Raw genomic sequence first — 24,789 nt, 5'->3', positions numbered from 1 at the left:
CATCCGGTCAATTCCGACGCCCTCCCCTCTCTCCCCCCCCCACAGCCCCCTGTCGGCAGAACTGGAGAAATACTACCAGACGGAAAACGACGACGAGAACCCCTTCATCTGCTCTCAGCCGCGAGAGAACGGCATGAGGGACTGCGGCTCGGTGCCCAAACTCTACGACGAGGCCGGCCTGCAGTGCAATCTGGACATCTACTGGTACAACAGCACCGACAACACCACCTGCGTCAACTGGAACCAGTACTACAGCAACTGCTCGGCGGGTCTGGTCAACCCCTTCAAGGGGGCCATCAACTTTGACAACATCTGCTACGCCTGGATTGCCATTTTTCAGGTAATTGAGCGCTTGGAGTCGTACTTTGAACTCGGGATCATTTTGCCCGTGAACCCAACTCACCTGATTTGATCCTTTGCCAATTTATATAGAGCTATGGCAATGGTATAATCATCATACATATAAAAATGAATCACAAATCCCTTTTTGGAGTGGCGAAGCACCAAAATAAGGCGCAAACAAATTTTTTTCAGAAAATATTTTCCGTTAAAAAAGTTAGACTGAACCGTCAATGGTAGCTAATATGTTAATACGTAAAAATGTAAAGTAATAGAGCAATCCCTCGAATATCGCGGTTAATGTGGACCAGATAATCGAAAAACCGCAAAGTATGGTCACCTAAACATTTTTTTTTCTAGTAGCAAGATTGGCTTTGGGTTACGAGTTTCAGCGTGGATTTTTGCATTTTTATGGACTTAAAAATTAATAATAATAACTCAAATGTACGCCACCCAAAAAATCTGTGATGTAGTGAAGCTACGAAAGTTGAACCGCGCAATGGCGAGGGATTACTGTACATCTTTTTTTATTTTTTTTTTAACCCGATTTTGATCTTTTGAAAATGACACGATCTGGCCCAATTTCCGATTATTTTCAACGATGACCTTGGAGACAAACTCTGCATGGAGAGACGCCAATCAAAATGGATTGGACGTCCATCCGACTCTGTTGAAATCTGGCTTTAGCAGGAAATCAGCTCCATTAGTTGACTAGTTTGTATCTTCATCTCGCCCTCGAAGCTCTGTTATCTGTTTTGCCACATTTGTGTCAAGCCGGGAGTCCCACATTAGAAGACAAAAGACAGATGAGTTGGCCCTCTGCGATGGGACTGCCTGTGTGTGATCAAGCATGCACAGCCAAACTAGCGGGCGGATTAGCCTAGCGCTTTGTTTTTAGAGTGTTGAGTTGGAAGCCAGCGCGCAGCGGGCTCCTCGTTCTCGGACATCCATTCGCCGGCTGCCTTTTTTAATGGCTTTTTCCAATCCAAACGAGTCCGAAGATAAATTCCCCCTAGAACTGGTTTTGCGCTCCACTCTGTCAAAAAGAATTAAAGTGCAGATAACGACAATCGATACTGTCATTTGAAATCGGGTGTATTTTGCACTATTGTCGATACAGGATATGTTTGCATTTTTCATTTTAACTCATTGGCTGCCACTGAGGGCCGTAGGTGTCCAATCCATTTGAAGTGGGAGGATTGGCTTCTTGTCCAGGGGAGCATTTTTATTTTATTTTTTCACGTATTGGGCTCCTTCGGCAAATATCAAATGGTGATAAACCATTTACATAGTTTTAGTTTAGTTTTTAAGAGGCAAGCGATTGCATGTCTATCATTGTTAATGGGACTGAAAGAATTCATTTTAAAACAATGTATCATTTAATGTTTTTGATGGCAAATTTAGTGTAAAAAAATGATTTGAAATATGTTTGATCTGCTCTCTTTCCCTTCAGGTGATCACTCTGGAGGGCTGGGTGGATATCATGTATTTTGTCATGGACGCGCACTCTTTTTACAACTTCATCTACTTCATCCTGCTCATTATCGTAAGTGGCGAGCCATTCGCCCGCCCTTCGCCCCCATCTTTTGCGGGGCCATTTCTCGCCGGATGGCTTGGCCATTAGCCGCGGGCTCTTTCTTTTCCCGTCCTCAGATCGGCTCCTTTTTCATGATCAATCTGTGCCTGGTGGTGATCGCCACGCAATTCTCGGAAACCAAGCAGAGGGAGAGTCAGCTGATGAAGGAGCAGCGGGTTCGCTTCACGTCCAACGCCAGCACCTTGGCCTCCCTCTCCGAACCGGGTTCCTGCTACGACGAACTGCTCAAGTACCTGGTCCACGTGCTCCGCAAGGGGGCCAAACGGGCGGCCCGCCTCTGCCGCTTCTTGGCGCGCCGCGCGGGGCTGGACGTGGCCGCCTCGCCGCCTCCGTCCGAACCCCAGCAGAGGCGGGGCCACAAGAGGAGGAGGAAGTCCTCCAGGCTGGACTCCCTGTCCGTCTACCACCTGGCAACCCCCCACCCGCACCCCCACTACCACTACCATCTGGGGAACGGCAGCGCCGGAGCCGGAGCCGGCCTCCGGGAAGGCCCGGACGCCGATCCGGCCTCTCGGAACAACAACTCGGCGATCTGCGGCGGACTTTTGGCGCCGCCGCGCTCGCTGATACTGACAACTTCCGACACCAACCTAGTGGGATTTTCTGGTTCTCGCTCCACCCTGGCTGAAAATCTGGACGCCACACTCTGGAGTGCCAACCTCTGGCACAGCCCGGGCCCGTTCTCCCAGAGTGCGGCGTCCCATTCCAGGAGCATGAAGAGGAACTCGGTGCCGTTCGCGGCCCCCGCTCCCAAAAACTACCCCACCTTGCAGGCCAGAGCTCTGGCGGAGTCCAGGCGGGGCAGCGCGGCCACGGCCGCCCTGGCCAATATCACTCTCAACATTCCGCCCACGTCCTATGGGAGGAGGCGGCAGAGCCTGGCCGACGCCCGCCACCTCTCAGGTAGGCCATCCTCTTATTTTCAAGTGCCAAATCTGTCCCAAAACGCGTGTTCGATTGTAGGAATCCGTTTCTGTGGTATTTCAATAGCAAAAAAGCCAGTAGTTTCTATCCATCTTTTTTAATGCAATCATTAAATCAATAAAAAAAAGTTATCCAATCCAATTTAAACACGCAAACAAGCCAATACCTGTTGCCCGTGTGTATGGTTAGTGGTGGTGATAAATTAAAAACAAAAACAAAAAAGATAGAGTATGTGGAAGAATATTGTTAGTTTTTATCCTAATAGCAGACTGTGCTTGTATTTATTGGCTGACACTAAAACCACATTTAAAACAAACAAAAATAATAATAACATCTATATCATTTAATATTAAATTACTGCAGACTCACTAGTAAACAAAAAAGATAGAGTATGTGGAAGAATATTGTTAGTATTTATCCCAAAAGCAGACTGTGCGTGTATTTATTGGCTGATACCAAAACCACATTAAAAAAAAAAAACTAAATAATTATTAAATCTGTATCATTTAATATTAAATTACTGCAGACTTGCTTGTAACGTAACGAATGAAGTCGTCAGAAAGCAATCTCAAAGAACACCTTATTCCCCCAATTACCATTCCTCGCCGTCCACGCCGTTATTTGTTTACTTGCCTTTTTTTTCCTGAAACGCTCCATTGAACGCGCTCTATTTATCAAAGCGGCAGGCATTTATATTTTCCCTCTCTCTCTCTCCCTTAGCGGCGCTGCCGCCCGCTCGCCGGCTGTCGGCTCGCGAACTGGGCGCCTTGGACGCGGCGGGGTTGGCGGCGGAGCCCGAAAACTGCCCTTACTGCGCAAAGGCCGCGGCCAACGAGTCGGAGGGCGGCACGGAGACGGCGGGGGACTCGGACAGCGAGGGCGTTTACGAGCCGGGCCGTCCCCGCCCCCGGCCCCGGCCCGCCAAGAAGGCCTCCGGCCTGGGCCGGACGGCCGGGAGGATGGTGCGATTCTGGAGGTTGGTGTGCGACACCTTCAGGAAGATCGTGGACAGCAAGTACTTTGGACGAGGGATCATGATTGCCATCCTCATCAATACGCTGAGCATGGGGATCGAGTACCACGAGCAGGTCAGTGCACACGACCCAGATATTACAAAATTTATGCTACTAATGTGAGTGACTACTATTTGTGGCTAGATATAGCAACTGTTGCTATATTTCATCGGGTACACATGATGGCGTCATGCTATTTTAATTATAATTATGAATGAGCGTACAAATGAGTGCCCAACATGGCCACCAGTCCAGGGCGTCGTCCCCCTTTCGCTCCGAGTCTGCTCCAGCACCCCCCGACAAGCCATTTTGAGATGGAATGCCGTGTTCATCTTAGCCAAGTCAATGAAAGTTGAATCTTTAAATGCGGAAATAGTGTGATTTCAGCCCAAAGTAGACATCAAAAGCCCATTTGTTTGGGTCCCCATTCGTAAGAAATTTTATGCCGTTGACGGTCATAGGCTTCCAATTCATTTTGCCTGCAAAAATACATCGTGGATTGGACGTGGACCACCATGGAACGGCTAACGTTAGCTAAACGAGCGCTCTGTCAGATCAAGTGTGATTGGTTGGTGAAAAGGATTGAGAGTGCTTCACTTTTACAAGTAAGTAGCCAGTAGTGATGTTGTCATTGATGACTTGAAGTTGAATTTTAGCTTAGTATTTTGGTGTCTCAGTGTGTAAAGCGCTCGCTTGAATCCCCTGAGCCTCACTGGAATTCTTTCTGTCTCTCTCTGCTCTTGTTTATTTACACCAGCATAATTGCAGCCATGTGAGCGCACAAATAGGGAGAAAAGGGGGTGCGTGTTGGAATGAAAGCCAGCCGCCTTCAACATATTTCAGGCCCACCATTGACACGCTTCTCCTTACGACGTCTCCCCGATTTGGCAAATCTCGCCCCTTTTTCCATCTCTCCGAGCCCCAAATGTCGCGTGTGCCGACCGAGTCGCTACCAAAGTGAGTCACGCGAAAAGATTCCAAACGCGTGTTTCCCAGATTTGTACGTCCGGGATGTAACGGCGAGTTATGTACGCCCACCGTGCGGTCCCCCAAAATATCCCGTCGATTCCTGATTAGATGGAGCGTCATGGACGGAGACGCCGTGTCCTTCAGACGCGTTGTCGGCTTATCGAGCGGCGGCGGCCGGTCTCGCACCGCGGATGACACGTAAACGAGCCCCGCCCCCCCATCTCCGTCTTCCAGAGAACAGGCAACGGGCGGAGTGGAGTCGGGGCCACGAGGGGGGCCAACCGGGCGAGTGCGTCCCATTGAAATGGGCGGGTGGGGCTCGGATAAAAAGATGATTAAATAGAGTGTCGGGGAGGGATGACAGAGTGCCGTGACTCGGCGGGGTGAAGGCAGATTATGGGAAGAAAAGTGGAGGCAGACGGCTTGGACATGTTAAAAAGGGAGGCTGCCAGACTGCCTGCCTGCCGACCTGCCGGCCTGCCTTATCTCATCTTGTCCAAAAGCATTGCCATTTACGGTGGAGATGAGAACAACCCTGTGCACCTGCCTACCTTATTTATTTGGCTTGATCTTGACACACTAGGGCTGGCTCATGTCATCTCGCCTCGTTTTTTTTTATTTATTTTATTTGCCCGCTTTGGCCCACCCTCAATTATACGGCGGACTTTGCAGAAGGGGCGTGTCCTCCCTCCTAGCGTCAGTCAAATGTCACTGCATCCAGACGTGGCGGTAAAAAAAAAAAAAGATTATTGTGACAAATTTGTTACGACGATGTAGATCATCATTATGCATCACAGAAGGCCGGAAAAGTCAACTTTACTGTCGTAAATTTAAAACATCTGCTGCATTATAAGCACTGAATTCAGATGATTTTTTAAATGTATTTTAATTGATTCTATTTTTGATATTTGACATGGGTCCTTCTGTGTTGGAACAACTGTTATATTGGCTCAAATTCATATATATATATATATATATATGAAAGAAATTTGCATGTTTGCAGTTGATAAACATAAATCATTGAATTTATTCTCTACAGATTTACCAAATTAGCCATTGATAGAATAAATTTTAGGAGGAAAACCGGAAGCCCAATGCATCCAAGTTAGCGACGTTAGCCTTTAAACACACTTAAATCGCTGCATCTAACACTATTTGAGGCATAAAATTCAAATTCCTGCTGTTTTTGTTGTTGTATTTGACAGATTGTAGCGTTGCACCTCCCCAAAGCGAGTTTTCTAGACATGCCTTTCCGGCCCCGAAGAGCGTGAAATATGGATGACAAGAATCTTCCGATGCGTTGCGTTATTTTCCCATTCACTGAGATGTCAAATCTCCGGCTGCCCTTTTTCTGGCATCTTGTTTCATGGATGTGGCTGTGCGCTAAATAGGATGTTTCCCCAGCGGGATTGCCCTCTTCGCTTATCGTTCTACTCGGATTAACCGTGAGGCTCTTTTTCTTTTTTTTATCTCTTTTGCGAGCGAAGCTAACTAAGATTCTTCCGTCCAATCAACAGAAGGAGCACGATTTCATGCTCAAAACAGACAAAAGATGATAGCTATCGCGTTCGGAACGGGCCACCCGAGTCATCGTTTACGGTCCGGCTGCGGAACATTAAATAAAAACAGCGGGGAGGGAGAACAAATAAGGATTGGTCTCCGGGCCAGATTGACGCAGTCCAAGTCTCGGCTCGTAAAAGTTTTATTTTTTTGTTTTGGCACGTCTGTTTGAGAAGTGTGAGTATTCCGTTTACGTGTCGATTGGTGTGGATTGAAGCGCGCCGTGTGAACGCACGCATCAACAAAGCCAGGCTAGGCGTACCGTATTTCCTGGAATACAAGTCACTAACCATTTTTTTCTTTCTTTTTTGTCTTTGCTGGGATATATATTTTGTTATCCTTTCCTTCTCCATTCTTCGGCCAGTCGCAAAAATACGGTAATTGCTTTCACAGCCGAGGGAGGTCCTAAAAAATCAAAAAATCTCGCTTTAATGGCGACGCCAATGACGGAGAGCAACCCTATGCCGCCGTTTATCGCGTCCGTGTAATGCGGGCAAAATGACAGCCCGTCCGAATGGTGTCCACCGTTTATCGGGTGGAGATGAAAGCCGTCCATGGGTGCACAGATCAGAGCATTTGGCGTCTTCTTCCGTCTTCTTCCTGGGCCAAATTGCCGACAGAAGTGGAATTTCCATAGCGCGTGGTGTTTGGATGCGCCTGGGCTTTTATTGCTGCTCTGCTCTGCCCGACTGTCTGCTTTCTTTCCCTCTCTCCGACTATCGCCGACTGGCTGGCTCATTTTAAAAATTCTCCGCAGTCGTTTGATCCGGCCCTGAGTGACGGCTCAATTCTCAGATGAGTCGCGAGCGAGCAGACGTCTTGGTACCGCAGCGGCTTTGCGTCCCCGTTGGACTGGCAAACAAAGGGCGAGCTTGCGCTCTGCCGCAAAATAATACATATTTGTGTTCTTGTCATTTTAGTTCAGGCGCTTCCCCGTCCCTTCTCCCCTCCTCTACGCTCCTTAATAGGAACGGAATTGATTTTCCTTCCAAGTACTAATGAGTCCACTCTTTGTTTTTGTTTGACCTCCAGCCCGACGAACTGACCAATGCCTTGGAGATCAGTAACATCGTCTTCACCAGCCTCTTCTCCCTGGAGATGCTGTTAAAAGTATTAGTCTACGGTCCATTTGGCTACATTAAGAACCCCTACAATATTTTTGATGGGATCATTGTTGTTATCAGGTAAGTGGAAGCCATTTTTTAACCATCAAGTTACCTCTAACCACCCACAAAATCACTTTTCTTGTATGTATCAAGTGCCAAATGTTAGCGTATTTTCCCGACTACAAGTCACACTTTTGCAACTAATGACTTGTAGCTTGTTTTTTACGGGTATAATTATTTGTATTTTTTCCCCCATATTTTGTATTATTTGGCTGAGGTGACTTATACTTTTAGTCCAAAAAAAACGGCGTTTGCATTTCCACCTATATTTTTTCCCTAAAATTGCCTTTTCTTAGTTATACTGCAGACAAGAAGCTGCCACTGTCTTTTAATGCAGAAGTAAACATATTATAAACTGTAAATATTTGGTTTTTTTTTTACTGTGTTTTCTTTGACCAGAAACTTAACCGTAGCTTGAGCTAGCAGCTAAAATGTATTTTACGCTAACCTTTTTTGTCCTCTTTGAACAGCGTGTGGGAAATCGTGGGCCAGCAAGGCGGGGGGCTGTCGGTGCTTCGGACCTTTCGCCTGATGAGGGTGCTGAAGCTGGTCCGGTTCATGCCGGCTCTGCAGCGGCAACTGGTGGTGCTGATGAAGACCATGGACAATGTGGCCACCTTCTGCATGTTGCTCATGCTCTTTATCTTCATCTTCAGGTGCGTGTGGGATTGCTCGAGCTCTCCTTTAGTCCTTCAAAAGATCAGACGGTTCGTTTCAAGTTGTTTTCGCTCCACCGTAGACGTCAGATTAGAAACGGGGCACTTCTGAGTGTACGATAACAATGTATCTATGTACGTGACATCATTTTGAGTGGAGAAGAAAGCCTCACCAGTCCAAAAAGAGCCCCGTAGTGCTAATAGAAAAAAAGAAATATCTACTGTGCTATGCTAACACTTTATTTCCACTACATTTATAAAAAAATAATAAGCAGACACCGACTGATTGCAGGATACTTTGTATCAACGGCATGGGCTTATTTTTCCTCAACAAATGAATTTTCTACCTTAATTTGACGACTCGAACTGACAATTGCGGGCCGTCCTTTGTGGCGCTCTCCGCGGTGCTGAAAAGATCAGCGTCTCATTGACAGTAGCGCAAAAACAAATGAAAAGAAGTACGGATATATGCTCAATGCGTCCGGATCCAACATTTCCTTTTTGCAATGGATTGGCCGTGTTTTGGATTGACTCCACCAAGATGTCCTCTCTCTCTCTCTCTCCTTTAGTATTCTGGGAATGCATCTGTTTGGTTGTAAATTTGGTTCCGAGCGGGACGGAGACACGCTACCGGACCGGAAAAACTTTGACTCGCTTCTCTGGGCCATCGTGACGGTTTTCCAAGTGAGTTCAAACCTTCTCCTACTTGTTGATCTCTGCCTACTTAACACACCTATTGCATTGAATAAGCAGACTTTGTTTTTGTTACCATCCCATTTTAGATCTTAACCCAGGAAGACTGGAACAAGGTATTATATAACGGAATGGCATCCACCACTCCCGTGGCGGCGCTCTACTTCATCGCCCTCATGACCTTCGGCAACTACGTTCTCTTCAACTTGCTGGTGGCCATCTTGGTGGAAGGCTTCCAAACGGAGGTAAAGTCTGGCTTTTCAACTCAATAAATGACCACTAACGGGTGACCAATCCCGTGAAATTAATTTTCCCCCGGGAAGACAGCGACGATATTTATCTCAATTTATCCACGCTCTGTCCGTCCTTCCGTCTTTCTTTGGTTTTTCACACGGGGCTCCGAGTGAAGGGATTTTTATGAGCCGCGATTTATCATCTGGACTCCAGTTAATTTGTCACTTTGGCACTCGTACGCACTTTGGAACGAGCATGTGATTGCGTTAAATACATCTAACGTGGCACTCGCTATCCACGCTAAGTCACGGATCTGGTACAGCTGCGGAAATTGGACATGCTACTCAACTAAATGACATATTGACAAAAGAGACGCTCCAATCTACATGAAATTTGCGACTCGGAAGTACTAAGGCGCACGTAACGATAGCAGAATGGAGGTTTATTAGCTCACCCTTGGTACTCCTCTTCTCTTCTTTCAAGTTGACATCGCTCTTTGAAAGTTTATTTTTAATCTGCCAAACTTCCCTCATGATCCCGTTGCTAAGTAACCAGCCCGCGACTGACTCGAGACAACCTAGTGGGAGATGTCTGTCGTATCCGCGGCTCTGGAACTAACGTGTAAAAACATCAATATGAATTGCTTGGGAAACACTTTTCAATTACATTTGTGGGCGGGCGCATTTTTCATATCCTTTGGAATATGACTTCCTCCCTAAAAAAAAAAAGAAAAGTGATGTCCACCGCTGCAAAAAATGTCTAACGTGAATGTGTAAAAATGAAAAAGATGCACGTCTGCTATAAGCATGTACTTATTAACGAATGTCCAAGCGAGTCCGGCACGCACACGCTTGCCTTTTGCCTTTTGCCTTTTGCTCTTTGACCTTTTGGCTTTCCTTGTCCTCGATCTTCTGGCGGGACGGGAACTCGACCGGCCGGCATGGCGGCGAGCCGCCCGCCTGGCCGAATCCTTCGGCGTTCGACCGCCGCCCTTGGGCCTCTCTCACTTGTGTGCTTTTTCCCCTCGCCCGCCACCCCCTCTTCCGGATGCTCGCCTCTCGCACCTTGGTTGCCGCACGCCGGGCTTCCACCGCAGGAAGTGACCAAGCGGGAGGACTTGCATGCCCGACTGAGTCTTATTCAGCTGCCCGTAGACGCAGGGGTATGTACGCTACGAAGCACGGCGGCTACCTTAACTCGCTCTTCCCCGACACCACTAACCGCCCTTTCCCGTCGTCCAAGTCTCCGCCCCTCGTCACATATCTTTGGGTCTCCTCAAAAGAAAATGCAGGCCGAAAAAGAAACGGGCTTAAGGTGGAACCTTGCGGGACACCTTTACTTGCTAACGTTAGCATTGTACAGAATTTTTGCATTCTTGTAGAACTGGAATGTCAAAAGTATCAGGCAAGAGATCCATTAAGATTTAGATAGAACTTTTGGATGAATTGCAAGATGTTTGGGTGGTGAAAGTGCCCCGAAATGAAAGCGAGGTCCACCGATTTGAGCCTAAAGTTATGTGACGTCCCCCCCGTGGCTCCTGCATGCTCCCCTCCCTCCCCATCCTGCTAATGAGGGTCTGTGCTCAATGACTTGCTTTGAGAGAAAACAACAACGTGCTTCAATACTCGACTTTTCCCGGAGCTCACGTCAACATTCATTGGCCCTGAAACGGCTAATTCATCGATCGATCTATCTCCAATAATAGCGTTAAATTCGTAAAAAACACTTTCAAGTGTTCTTTTTAGGGACCCTAACCATTGTGTATGTTTATTCATTTTAATTTAACATGGCATTCATTTAAAAAAGTTGACAAAAAGAAGTGGAAAAAAAATACAACTTTAGGTCATTTGACGTTTTAAGTCCAAATTTTCAACATCCCGTTTTGGAAGAAAGCCATTACGGAAAACACACAAACAATTTACTCCATTTCCTTGTATCAACATCCATCCGCCACGTCGCCCCGTTTTAACGGCAGGTAATTGAGATCCTCCCGTGAGTCGCCGTCGTCGCCGCCGCTGCCGCCGTCTGTTAATGTCCGCTGTTCTCCAATGGGCTGCGTCCGAGCCATCTCCTGCCCTGGCCCGAATTGGCAGATAAACAAGCTGTCTAAACATCCCGCCTATTTCATCAGCGAGGATTTCCCCCGCGACCAGAAAAAACCCTTACTTCCCCCAAACCAATCTTTCTCCTCCTGCCAATATTTGGGTGGTCTGGGTCATAATCCGCCAGTAATAAGCCTTATTGGCTTCAAATGAATGGCTATCAAAATGCAACAACAGGCTCATTTGTGGTCTAGGAATGAAATTGTGTCTTTTTTATGATTGCTATCACTCGGTTTGTTGGAAGAATAATGGATGAATAGACTCCCCTTTCCCCCGGATGTTCTCTTAACTAGATAACAGTGAGATGTCAAGGGCAGAACAACCCAGGAACATCTCTCTTTGAGGTTTCAAAATTTATTTCCACACTCCTCCAACAGTCTGGGGAAATCACAAAAGAGCATTGGAAATATGATTGAACTATAACCTTAAGGATTTAGGTGCACTTTGTAATTTGACGTGAGCTCAGAGTTGCCCCCCTTTTCCTTCACATCGGGGGCGTTGCCTGACTTGGCGTTGCCTTAGGCGCACCTCAAGGTAGCGTTGCGGGTCCCTTTCTTTAACAAGTCAGCTCTGTGTGTTTGACGCGTGTTGTCAATGGTGGAGATGGAGCAGATAGAAAGTAAGTGGTATCGTAAGTGATCACTCCCCCCGGTGCATGTTATCGTCCGTTTTTTTTTTTATTTCCAGTGAGCGTCCCTGTTTTTTTGCATGCACGGTGTCGTGTATCAAAGTCCCGTCTCTGAACGATGGGGACCGGAGAGGTGGCAACTTGGCTCTCCTCCCCGTTTGTTTTGACGTGGCGACCCATCCTTTTTGGCCCTTGCTTTTCCTCTAAATGCCGTGTTTGTTTGTGTCAAGGGGGACGCTTCCAAATGCGGTTCAGAGATCGACTCTTGCGCCCCAAGCACGGAGGACGTCGACGGCAGTAAACGGGATTTATCGGCCTGCGCAGGTCAGCTATCTAACCACATCTAGGCATATCTTAACGCGGGTGTTAAGCCAGGGTGCTAAAATAACGTCATCGAAGAATACTGGGAAATAACGTGCCGCCGCTGTGCACTTTATTTACTGCTGACTTTTCAAACGTTAGCTCTTATGGCCCGAATTCAACATCATTTAGATTAGATTAGATAACTTTATTCATCCCGTATTCGGGAAATTTCATTGTCACAGTAGCAAGAGGGTGAGAATACAGACACAGGAAAAGACACCCTAGACATAAATAAATAGGTAATAAATAAGTATTTTTTTCCACCCTTATTTTGATTCCTTCCACTCTTTTTCACTAGTAGTAGCTGTGAACGGTCACGTGGACGTGAAAAGCAGCCTGACTCCTCCACTGATTACCCACACGGCAGCCACTCCCATGCCCGTTCCCAAATTGCCCGTTGGGGACGACACGGAGTCGCGGCGAGGCAGCGGCGTCTCCGTGGACGCAAACGCTTACCAAAAGTCTCCGGTGAGTGGCTTTTTCATCAAACCCGCACTTGTAGCACCCTTGTTTTAGTGACAAACTTTGCTAGCAAGCACTTCCGACGTCAACTTTTTTTTTTTAGGCCAAGGTCAGTGGGCGCAACAGCCGTCGATCCAGCTGGAACAGCCTGGGCCGCGCCCCCTCGCTCAAACGCCACAAGCGGCAGTCCGGGGAACGCCGCTCCCTCTTGTCGGACGAGGGGCGCTCCAGCTCGGAAGAAGAACGGACGCGATTGACGGAGGAGGACGACGACGCCTCCTCCTCGGCCGGGACCGGCTCCCCATCGGGGTCCGCTCGCCGCAGATCGGTGGAGACGCGGAGCTCCGTGGATTTGCCCCCCGACGCTCTGCTGCAGGTACCACCCCGTCCCAGAATGCCACTTTTCGTTGTCGGCGTACAACAGGTGAGATGTTTTTTTTTTTTTGTCCCGTCCACGTCACAGGTGCCTCATCTTTATCGCTCGGCCAGCATGCACAGCTCCCGCCCCCCTTCGGCGGGGGCCTCGCCACCCGCGGAACACGGCGACTGCAACGGGAAGGGGACGCCCTCGCTCTTGGGCCCCGCCTCCACGGAGGAGAACGCCGAAGAGGAAAATGCCGAAGAAGAAGCCAATCTGGTTCGTGTCTCAAAGTCCGTGTTTACATTCCGTCAAAAAGTAGCCGTTGCGAAGAACGTCGCGTATTCTCGACAGGCGTCTGAGATGGACAGTCTTCCCTCAGTTATCGCAAATTCACTTATTTACGATTTTTTTAATTATTGTACAATTTTTTTTTTTAAGTCCATAAAAATGTGAAAATCTACTCTAAAATTTGTAAGCGGAAGCACTCTTTTATAATAATTACTATAGCCCTACTTGGCGATTTTTCGATGATTGCGGCAGCCATGTTTACACCAAACATGGCTGCAATCATCAAAAAATCGATCTATCTCCAATAATAGCGTTAAATTCGTAAAAACACTTTCGAGTGTTCTTTTTTATGGGACCCTAACCATTGTGTATGTTTATTCATTTTAATTTAGTTTTAATGGTGATTTTTCAATGATTGCGGCCATGTTTACACCAAACATGGCCGCAATCATTAAAAAAAACGGCAAGTTAACCACCATATTCGAGGGATTACTGTACTATTTATTATTAAATTACTATTATTAAAAGCGCACGTGCGTGTTCGCAGGGTCGCGTTGCCAGATCGTTCCGCTGGCTGGAAAGAAAACAACCCGAATGGTGTCGCCAAAGAGACGCTTGGTCGCTCTACCTCTTCTCTCCAGACTCCAGGTATGACGCTTGAATTCTCTTTTTGTTTTCTTCAGCCATTGAACTTTGTTTTTTGTTGACTTGTGGGTACTTGACATTCTAAAGGATTCCAAATGTAAACTACTTTTAAATGCGGGAGGTAAAAAGCTGATAAGTCAGCCCTCTGCTCGAGAAGGAGAGGATTTCGCGTTGCGGTGTTGCGGGTGACTGACATGCTAGGCTTTTGCTTTCAAAGAGCGCGCTGTATTTTTATTTATTTATTTATTTTTTTCACCCTGCTTCCCAAATCATTTTCTATTCCGTTCCAAATTCCCACTTCAGAAGCATCTTTTATCCATCCATTTCTGCCGTGTCAGGGGTGAGTAAGCGGCAGCAAACTGAGTTTTTTATTTATTTATTCAAAGTGCCATCTGCGTCTTATCTCCACCAAGTGTAGAATCAAATCCGTTAGCCCCTTCGGAAGCCCCCCAAGCCTCCTTCCCACCTCTTATTTTTTCACGTGTTTAGTGGCAACCGGGACAAGAACTAGCAACTTTGCCCCCCCCATATTTTAAATTGCGCTTCTATTCATCGTTTAGCTAGGTCTACGACTTATGTTTTTGAGCCATCTTAAAAAGAGATAGCCATTTACTTTACTCTAGTTACTTTAATGTAGGTTTGTTCTGGGTTTCTATTTGTTGGAATAATGATTAATACCATTAAATCATTATTAGTAATATTTAATTAAAATTGGAAGACATCGTTGACATAACTGATTACAACTTGCAAGGAGAACTAGCACTCATAACGCGCCTTCGTTCCTGAGCATTCTGACGTGCAGTATACTCTTCTCTGTATTTAGTCGCGACATACCGAAAACATTTAATGTAATCTGATTCAAAACAATTGCATAAGCTAACCGAATAACACCCTTAAGGTGAAAAAAAAAACTGCTCATATCAGATCAAAACCAAAACACCTGCGTAAGAATTTTCAGTATTAGCATAATAATTTCTTTATAAGGTAAACTGCCGGCGTCCCAGTCAAAGCAACTTATGAGATCCTTCGTAGATCTTCATTGCGAACTTGCATCTGGGTGTCTGGCTTGCATGGAGGTCTATCTCCCAGTAAACAGTCCTTGGAGGGTGAGGTCTTAGTTATGTCAACAAGCTGGAGCCAGCAGGGTGACCTCCAGTTTGCCCCAGCTTCAAATTAAAGACACTCTTATACAAAAGTCATTAAAATGCATACATCTTATAATATTATCCAGAATAACCCCAACACTATTTAAATAAAAAAATAGTCCTCTCCAAAAAAAATCAATGGCAATTACAGTCAGTGGCGAGCATAATTATCTGTGGCATTTACGTTGCAAACTGTTTTGCATTAAAGTGATTTGACCTTTAACGGAGCGGGGAAGTCAATCCTTTTTTCCATCTCCGTCGTGGCTTTCGCCGCAAATTACAGCGCCGCGCACGGAAAGCGGCCAGCCAGGATTCACGGGGGATTTTATTTTCACCCTTCGAGAATCAAATACGCTGGCGCCTTTATTCCGATACGAGAAGATGGCGTTTACACAATGAGGTCATGGTCATTTTCTTTGTCTCTATTTGCTTGGGGATGAGTAGAGATATCATTTAGAAATGTAGCTGAACTTTAATCCGGTGAGTTCTCACAGTGCTAAAATAAACATGTTTCAAAAGAAACCAAAAGATCATGTCAATACCAAATGAATGACAGTAGCTCCCGGGTGTTTCTATCAGAGCCATATTAGCCTAGCGACTTTGCGTGGGGATCCGTCAGATGACACAGGCTGAGCCACTTGAAACGATAGTCTCTTAGAAAGCTGCAAATCCACATCTAAGCCTGGCGCTATTGTACGCCGACGTGTACTTTGAGCCATCATCAAAGCTCATCTCTTGCACACTTCAATCCCAGCACAGTGTTGGAAAAGAGACTGCCTTTTCCAAACCCCGCCCTTTCTTTCCATTGTTTGGAAGATAAGGCCGATAGAAAGTCGAAACAAAACCAACATTCCGCCTGTTTTTGTTTTTATTTGTAATTTTTAAATGGACTTTTTGCTGATGGCTGCCGTTATTCTTTCCCAGGTTTCGTTTTGTGTGCAAAAATATCATCCACCGCAAGATATAAAAAAAACCAACATTCTGCCTGTTTTTATTTTTTAAATGGACTTTTTGCTGATGGCTACCGTTATTTTTTCCCAGATTTCGTTTTGTGTGCAAAAATATCATCCACCACAAGATGTTTGACCACGTGGTGTTGATCATCATCTTCCTCAACTGCATCACCATCGCAATGGAGAGGCCTCGCATCGACCCCGGCAGTCCGGTGAGTTTGGACGCAAACCACGTCCAATATTCTGCGCCGAAAAAAAAAATGGGGGCGGGCAATAGATTGACGCATCTATTTTTTTATTTCGATACTAAATTGACTACGGAACGCACCACAATTGTCAAATCTAGCACCCTCTCATTTCTTAACGACCACGGCGCGCATAGATGGCGGCCATTTTGGCTCAAGCAAACTAGCGCTAAAACACTGGTAATCCTGCGCAGCGCAGCACGTTATTTCTTAGTGCTCCGCGATATCGATGATGTCAGATGTCATTTTAGCTCCCGGTGCGACACTATATGTCAAGCCCATATTGTCTGAGTCTTAAGCAGGACGCCATCTTGGCCCTAAATCCACCATTTTGCCTTGAGAGTTGGGCGATCCGATTAAAGTTTGTTCTTGCCTTCTAGCCATCATTTGGAAGAAAAGACCAGGTGTATTTTTCAATGATTATTCCATAACAAATACGTATTGTCCCCCCTCACAGGAACGAATCTTCCTAACGTTATCCAACTACATCTTCACGGCGATATTTGTGACGGAGATGACCGTCAAGGTAAATGGATTTTTGGATTTTCCTTCTATCCCAAACTTCTAGCAAGCTTATGGTTGCAACCTTGTGCCCGGAATAGAACATTGCCCAAAGCTTAAAGCTTAAATCAATTATTTGGATGTAATGGCGGAACAAGATGAAACAAGTTTTTTTTTTTTTAAATCTGAGCAATAGACCAGTCGATGTGATAGAAGCCCCCCAACCATAAAAGAGAAGCAGGAGATGGTGCTCAAGTTGGAAAAAATCCAACAATAGTGAGGTCACCCATGCAAATGACACTCACAATATGGTGGCTGTCTGTCAGTGGCGTTTCATCAGCCCATGCTGGGATTTCAGCGGGTCTGCCGGCTTGCTTCGTCTCTTTTTTTTTTTTAACCCATCTTCGATCCACAAATACCGTTTCTATTAGACCCGGGCACTCACTCGTGTCGCTTCTGACCGCAGTATTGCGTCAATGCGGCAGAATTATTTCTTGAATTCTTACCTGTGGATGTTTCCAGTGCGCAGTGTTTCACGTCAAAACCTAGTCTTATAGATTCGATTAGATTAGAACTTTATTTCATCCCGTATTCGGGAAATTCCCTTGGTTGCGGTAGCAAAACAGTAACAAGCACAGACACAGAAGACATTGTAGACCTAGTTAAAAAACTGGAGCCATACACAGAAAGTTCACAAGGTGGGGACCTTCATATTTATGTATGTACAGTGGTACCTCGACATATGATCGTAATCCTTTATCCACGGCACTCGTAAACGAACAAACAAATTTAAATTAACTTGGATTAATATATACAGACACTCAACGTTTAATGTAACTTAACACAAAACTGAATTCTAATTTAGCTTTAATCTTTTTGACCTTAGTTCTACGGGTTGGCCCCACCCCAACGTTCCGCCGGCGCCTTCAAAACGAATGCACCAAGAGTTGTTTGGAACTTGCCGCTTCCCCGTGTCTGATTACCGAGTGTACATATATTCCAGATCTTTTCTTTGCAAAACTCTGCCCATCCATTGTTGTTTACCTGGTATGTAAATGTAGACCGGGGGGGGAGGTTGGAAATGCAAAGTCCGCCCAGTGCTCGTAGATATATTTTAAAGAGATGCAAAAAAAGACAGTGCCATGGCCACCTGGCTTGGTCGCATCACGAAATTTTGATCGCATCTCGGGCGAATTATTCGTTCGAAATTTCCGTCGCAAGACGAGAATATCGTATGACGAGCGGTCGTATGACGAGGTATGACTGTATTAAAATAGTTATGACTAGGCTGCCCTCATTTGACGTTTTCCTTCCAAAGCACAGGAAAAAAATGTATGTACATCGAGATGAAGCCTTGCACATCATCCTTCCCCGTCAAAATTTCTAATGACTTGGAGTAGAAGGAAAGCAATAGACTCGTGATGGATATTCATATCCATTATTCATATACTATATGCAGATATGTGCAGCATTTGACTGGTTCTTCCCTCCCCATTGAATGGAGAGAATAAAAATAGTTTGACCTGGTTTCAAGTTTAAGGGGGAAAAGTCAGGCCATGACTAGAATTCTAGCATCAGTATTTTTTTCCAAAAGACACAATAGTATAGATTGAAGAGATATGAATTTGTTATGAAAAAGGCCAGGTAAATGTTGACTTTAATATATTGCAGCGGTTCCGCTGGGTGCTTCTTATTGTCGACGTCCTTCTACATTTTTTGGGGGCAGATTGTGGCTTTGGGGTGGTGCTTTGGCGACAAGTCCTACCTGAGGAGCAGTTGGAACCTTCTAGACGGGATGCTAGTGATGATATCCGTCATCGACATCCTGGTTTCCTTTTTCTCCAACTCGGGGACCAAAATCCTGGGCATGCTGAGGGTGCTGAGGCTGCTCCGTACGCTCAGACCTCTGCGGTGAGTCACTCACATTCTATTATTATTATTATGCTGCGGTTCCAAACAGTTCCTGTGATATTCTATTAGCACAAGGGTGTCAGACTCGGGTTGGTTCGCGGCCTGCTTTAACGTCAACTTGATTTCACGTGGGCCGAACCATTTTAGATATAATATTTAGATATTTTTTTTTATAAATGGGTTAAAAGAACTTAATTAAAAACCCTGAATATTCAGTTTTTTATAGATCTAAAACAATGTTTATTTTTGCTTTTTATATATATATTTTTAGATTTTACAAAATGATTTTTGAACGAAAAACACAGAAAAAATGGATTAAAAAATGACAATGATTGATTTAAAAGGGGGGAAATCATTAAATTTAATATACATCTATACTCATTTTAATTTGATCCTAAAACAGAAAGTCGGCACTCATCATTGACTTTCCCGGGCCGCACAAAATGATGCAGCGGGCCACATTTGGCCCCCGGGCCACCACTTTGACACTTGTATTAGCACGTCCAAACACTTTGTTTTTATTGTATTGGGATTGGGCTCTTTAAAGGTATTTACTCATCAGCTGATGGCGATCAACTTCCTATCTTTTTTGATCAGGAGACCTGGCAGTCTTTGTTGTATTGATTTTCGTTTGAATTCATGGGGGATGCTGTTTTGGTTATTTGTTCTATCTAATCCTGACGCAGAATTAATCAAGTGAGTTGCAACGCCTCAGTGGTTTGGCAAACGGCGCCACATTAAAAGTTCTAAACTTAATGAGTTTCCCGGCCGGCCAAGCTCACGGCTCCATTTGCTGCTATATTAAGATTTGCGCCATGTTCCTGGTGACTGATTTCATTTGTATTGGACATGCTCGCATCGCAGTGTGTGGCTCAGCCAGTTGATTTATTTTTATTTTTCTAACACCTTCCTTTTATTCCCTCCTCACTTTCCGCTGAGGATTCGTCTCGCGATTTGAAAGCAAGAAATACACCTGGCCTAGTTTGCACATCCGCCTGTTGTTGTCTTCTGTTGTTTGATGGTAACAGACGTTGGAATTCCAAGTACCAGGGCATCTCTATTTCCCTGCAGATCAGGAAAAACGGCAGGCGGCAAGCGGCACGCCATAGCCGACCGCACCGAATCCATCGAGCGTCCTTTACGTGCGCCCTGGCTGTCATTGTTCAATTTTAGCTCCCCGTTTATGATGGCTCCCCATAGTGTGTTTTAATTAAAGTTCGCTGCGTGCCGAGGTGGTGCGTGGAAGGCGAAAAGAATCCTTATGAATAATGCAGGAGCTCTAATAACGGAGGCTTTGTAAAGCAGGTAGCTATCTCCCAAGGTTTACAATCGGAGCCCAGCGAACACGAGTCTTTGGTCTCGATGGAAACCGTGAATAGTTCGGTATTCTGTGCTGATGCCGACATCCAGAGGAAGTCACGAAAAAGTCGGAAATGGAGTCAAGAAAGCTCTTGTCTAAGCTAAGCTAAGCGCCGTTGGCTTGTTTGGGAAGGTCAAGTGCTGACAAACCCTCGGTTTAGCAATTATCCCGCCCCCCCTACGGTTGACCCCCGCGGGCTCATCGGTCACTCCGCCACGGCGTCATTAACCCCGAACCCCCGCCGGTCGGTTAATACGTGTGGCGGCGAACTCGCGGCTTGATGAACATTCGTGAGATGGGACCGATTGGTCTCGCCAAAATAGAACGACGGGAGGCCGCGTCATTTTTTATTCTCTGTTTAGCCGCTCGCCGTGCTTTCCTGTCTGGTCTTTCCCGGGTTGCGCAATTACATCCTGTGTTTTCCCGTTGATGGCTCTTGGGAGGAAACCGTCCTGGAGTCTGCTTGTTTGGGCTGTTATGGTCCTGTCGCGGCGGCAGGGATGTGTGTTGTCTTTTGAAAATGATTGACTTGTAGTATGTTTTAGATTAGCTAACTTTATTCATCCCGTATTGGGCTAATTTCACTGTTTTCCTGTGAGTGATAGCGACAGAGTCGATAGCGGATTAGGAGAGGATGATACGCCCTGATCGATAACCCTGATCAGAGAATAACCGGCCTGCGGGTGCGAACGTGGCCCGTTTGCACCTCAGCGCCTCGCTTGAATTCTCTTCAAAGCGAGCCGGACGCCAGGAGAAGTGGCCGCAGGGTTTTTGATTTCCATCTTTGCTCGGTCTGTCTTTTTCAGCGTGATCAGCAGAGCGCCGGGTCTGAAGCTGGTCGTGGAGACCCTCATGTCTTCCCTCAAGCCCATCGGAAACATCGTGGTCATCTGTTGCGCCTTCTTCATCATCTTTGGCATCCTCGGCGTGCAGGTGAGCGGCGCGTTGGGAATTGCGGGCGGGGAGGATCGAAAAATCAAGAAATAATAATCGGACATAGGCTTTGTCATCATACGCCGCTGCTTATGACGAAATTGGTAGTGCTTCTCCATAAGGTGCGCTTTCCCGGCAAAAGGCCCAAATAAGTCATCATTTCAGACTCGTTGGCATTCTGCCATGATGGATACATCACATCACCCCCCCCCCGAGCGGATCACTTACCTCTCTCTCACTGTCTCCTCACTTACCTTCAGTCAGCCAGTAGGAGGCAGATCACCGCCCAATGTCTTTTCATGTTACCTCACCCCAAAGTTATTACACAGAAGGGATCGTGTGTCGTGCTATCGCAAGTTTAGAGTCCTGATGGATGTGGGGAAAAAACTGTCCTTAAGCCTATTTGTCCGTACTTTGTGAGACCTATAGCGTCTGCCAGAGGGCAGCAGCTGGAACAGGTTGTGACCAGGGCGGTATGGGTCCCCGACAATGTTCCTGGCTCTGCTGAGGTAACGAGGGCTGGCAATGTCTTCCAGTGAGGGCAGAGTAAATAGTACCCGAGAAAACAAATGTTAGGAGGAAAATGCAATTGGTGGAGATGCAGACGTTAGTTTTAAGAGTAATGTAGTTTTACACATTTTGTCTATTTCGCCCTACAAAATAAAAAAACATGGCACGGCTACAGACCATCTTGGTAAGGGGCCGTCACGGAAGGTAATCGCTGATTGCGTGGCGTTGCTCATTAAAAGGCTTGAGTAGAATTTGGAAGCGACGGCCCTGACATTTAATCAAAATGTTGACCGTCGTTCATTAACCGCCATTCAAGTCAAATATGCAAGTAAATAGCGTATGATTGGATTCCGAGAGCCATCTATTGTTGTTCTAGCTTTGAGCTAAGCTACGGCTAACGTTTTCAGAGCCTTTCGTGCCTTTTCTGTCCCTCTCCAGCTCTTCAAAGGCAAGTTTTTCGTCTGTCAAGGAGAAGATGTGAAGAACATCACCAACCGTTCCGATTGCATGCAAGCCAGCTACAAATGGGTCCGACACAAGTACAACTTTGACAACCTGGGACAGGTCGGCACTCGGGCGTGGTCGCTCGACGGACGGACGGACGATTTCCCGGTTTCAATCCCCGTCCTTGTCGTTGCCAGGCCTTGATGTCTCTGTTCGTCCTGGCGTCCAAAGACGGGTGGGTGGACATCATGTACGACGGACTGGACGCGGTGGGAGTGGACCAGCAGGTACTGGGTCGCCCCACTTTGGTCGTGCCAGTGAAGGAAAGCCGGCATGGCGCTCGCTCGCTGTCTTTCAGCCGGTGATGAACTACAATCCCTGGATGTTGCTCTACTTCATCTCCTTCCTGCTGATCGTGGCCTTCTTCGTGCTCAACATGTTCGTGGGCGTGGTGGTGGAGAACTTCCACAAGTGTCGGCGCCACCAGGAGGCCGAAGAAGCCAAGCGCCGGGAGGAGAAGAGACTCAAACGCATGGAGAAAAAGAGACGGAGTAAGGAGAAGGAGCTGGCTGGTCGGTAGTCTTTCCACATCTTTCTGAGTCCTGCTTGGTTTGAGCCTGAGCCTTTTTTTCTTTTTAGTTACTATTTCTTTTATTTTGATTTTATTCTCCCCCCCTGGCCCTCCGCGTTCGCCTTTTGCTTTCGCCGAATCTGGGCAAAAAGCCATTGGCGATCTGGCGGAAAAACAGTAGCGCTTTTATATTTTCCCCTCCCTAGCCGTCACTCGCTCCCAAACTGCAAAACCTCTCGGCGTCCGATGACGGACTCGCATTTTGTGGCGGCGACCCCGCCAGAGTCCGTTTGCAGCTTGAGGAAAGACCACGGCTCTTTCTCGTCCGCGTCCGGTGTGGCAATGGCGCCCCCGCTGGCTTTTCTGGCACGGGGCTCGCATGGTGATTTGCTAGAACTAGAGCTAGAGGGAGGGGGAGTTCGGCCGGCGCCGATCGGTCGCCCTGATCCCAAAAACAAGACCGCGCTCCCTTCCCCTCTTCTTGCATGATGCTCCGCTACAGCCGGCAGGGGGAGGGCGGGCCTTATCCCTAGAGACGTGACCGCCGACATTGAGGAGTTGAATGGGCGCTTTGGCTCCTCCCCTTTCGGCTGTACGCTACGTCGGGGTCGCTCGATGGCCGCTCTCTCCGATTCCACTGCCTCTTCGTAAATTTCAATCTCACGCCGGCCAGCGCTAGCGTTCCAAGTGCGCTTGACAAGGAGCAGTGGACTAGCTGGTGTCTTTTAAAGCTGAAGAAAGTGTTTTTCGTTGTGTTTTTTTGACCGGATGTATGTCATTCTCTTGAGAAATACAGATGCCTTGTTTTGACAAGAACTATCACAGGGTACCTTGCGCTCGTAGAGGTCCGTCGGTTCCCACAAAGCTCTTCTGTACTCCCTGGAACGGTGGCCACCGTTGTCTTTCCTGGATTTTTCCGTTCCCTTGGCCGTGTGCTAGGCTTTTTAGCGTCCCATTAGATGAGTCAGGACAGAAAAGATGAGTTTGCTCAGGAGGTTAGAATGGCGGTCATTTGGATTTTTTTTTTTTTTGTGCGTTCTGGTCCATATTAAAAAAGAAACATCTAGTGCTGGACTCAGAATCACTGGAAAGATGAACTCTGGACACGCTCACCAGCTTGTTCTTGCGCTGCTTCCTTCTGGTCTTACTCCATCCCTCTTTCTCTCTCTCGTTTTCTCTCATTCTCTCTTTCTTTCTTTCTTTCTTTCTATCTCTCTCCCTTCTTTTCTGGCCTCCTGACTAACACGGTCTCATTCCTCTAGATGTAATGATCCCAGGGGTGAGTTGGGCCCCGTCCGACGGCACGTTCAAAGGTACCCCCTTCCCAGCATGCTCTGTTTTGTCCCTTAAGCGCTCCCGCCGCCACCTCCGCCCGTCACGGCGGCCAGACGCTCTGGCGTTCGTTCGCTAATCGCGGGAGCTAGCGTCCCATCTCGTCTCGTTGCCATCAGCCCCGAGCCCTTTACGTACTCTTTTGATTTATCGATGTATTTCTTCATGGTTCTTTTTTTTTTTTTGGTCCTTACTGTCTGAGTTGGACTGTCTTGTCGCCATCGAGCGTCCCGGAGGAAGATTTTAATGAAGCTAGAGAAACAAATCGGCTTGAAATTCGCAGCGTCGTGTCAGCCGCTTAACCGAAAGCTGATCGATTAACAGTCTATCCACAAAGTAAATAACTCAAATCATAAATAAATCATTTTGCCACGGAGAGAAATAGACAGCCAATGTAAGACCAAGAATGTCAATGGCGTAACTTTTGACGCAAATGCTGAGGATAAAAATCTAGTGTCCGATTTTGCACCTTGGAAATGAGTTAAAAGTCAACTTATTTAATATATTGCTATCCGTAAAAAGGAAGAAGATGCAAAAATGAAATGTTTCTCGCTTGATTCAGCTGTTTTTCTTCGGTCGGTTTGTTTTGAGACTTCCCAACATTTGATCGAGTCAGTGTATATATGATTATGTAGCGTTTTTAGAACCTTCAAAGCCGCGTGCGTCGTACTAATTTGCACTTTTGCTCCAAAAGCTGTGCCCGTACGTCTTGTTTTTGACGGTGCGGCTGGCAAATGGGGATAAATGAGATTATGTTGATTTATTGAAGGCTCATTTGCGATGGCCTTCTGCCGGACGTCAGCTCGGAGAGTTCGGTAAAAAGGGCTTCGTTAACATTAGCATTGTCTCACACGTACGCACGCACGCACGCATACAAGCAAAAA

General features: G+C 46.6%; 1 protein-coding gene across 11 annotated transcripts in view; it reads left to right on the top strand.

Moving 5' to 3' along the window:
- cacna1g (calcium channel, voltage-dependent, T type, alpha 1G subunit) overlaps positions 1–24,789 on the top strand; it is a 72,038-nt gene that overhangs the window by 36,052 nt on the left and 11,197 nt on the right. For 2 of the 11 annotated variants that reach the window (XM_077625059.1, XM_077625058.1), the window contains exons 7-28: positions 46–340; positions 1,793–1,885; positions 1,993–2,839; positions 3,581–3,948; positions 7,435–7,586; positions 8,039–8,224; positions 8,794–8,908; positions 9,007–9,162; positions 10,248–10,313; positions 12,112–12,205; positions 12,543–12,712; positions 12,810–13,082; positions 13,170–13,343; positions 13,903–14,003; positions 16,187–16,310; positions 16,801–16,869; positions 18,571–18,755; positions 20,922–21,048; positions 21,997–22,122; positions 22,200–22,289; positions 22,361–22,553; positions 23,836–23,886. In XM_077625059.1, coding sequence (XP_077481185.1) covers positions 46–340; positions 1,793–1,885; positions 1,993–2,839; positions 3,581–3,948; positions 7,435–7,586; positions 8,039–8,224; positions 8,794–8,908; positions 9,007–9,162; positions 10,248–10,313; positions 12,112–12,205; positions 12,543–12,712; positions 12,810–13,082; positions 13,170–13,343; positions 13,903–14,003; positions 16,187–16,310; positions 16,801–16,869; positions 18,571–18,755; positions 20,922–21,048; positions 21,997–22,122; positions 22,200–22,289; positions 22,361–22,553; positions 23,836–23,886 — 4,055 coding nt within the window. Of the gene's footprint in view, positions 1–45; positions 341–1,792; positions 1,886–1,992; positions 2,840–3,580; positions 3,949–7,434; positions 7,587–8,038; positions 8,225–8,793; positions 8,909–9,006; positions 9,163–10,247; positions 10,314–12,111; positions 12,206–12,542; positions 12,713–12,809; positions 13,083–13,169; positions 13,344–13,902; positions 14,004–16,186; positions 16,311–16,800; positions 16,870–18,570; positions 18,756–20,921; positions 21,049–21,996; positions 22,123–22,199; positions 22,290–22,360; positions 22,575–23,835; positions 23,887–24,789 lie in introns of all 11 variants that reach the window. The other 9 variants (XM_077625065.1, XM_077625064.1, XM_077625063.1 and 6 more) reach the window with 7 other exon arrangements.

Source organism: Stigmatopora argus, chromosome 18 (assembly GCF_051989625.1).
Source record: "Stigmatopora argus isolate UIUO_Sarg chromosome 18, RoL_Sarg_1.0, whole genome shotgun sequence".
Taxonomy (NCBI): Eukaryota; Metazoa; Chordata; class Actinopteri; order Syngnathiformes; family Syngnathidae; genus Stigmatopora; species Stigmatopora argus.
This window is presented reverse-complemented; position numbering and strand designations above follow the sequence as displayed.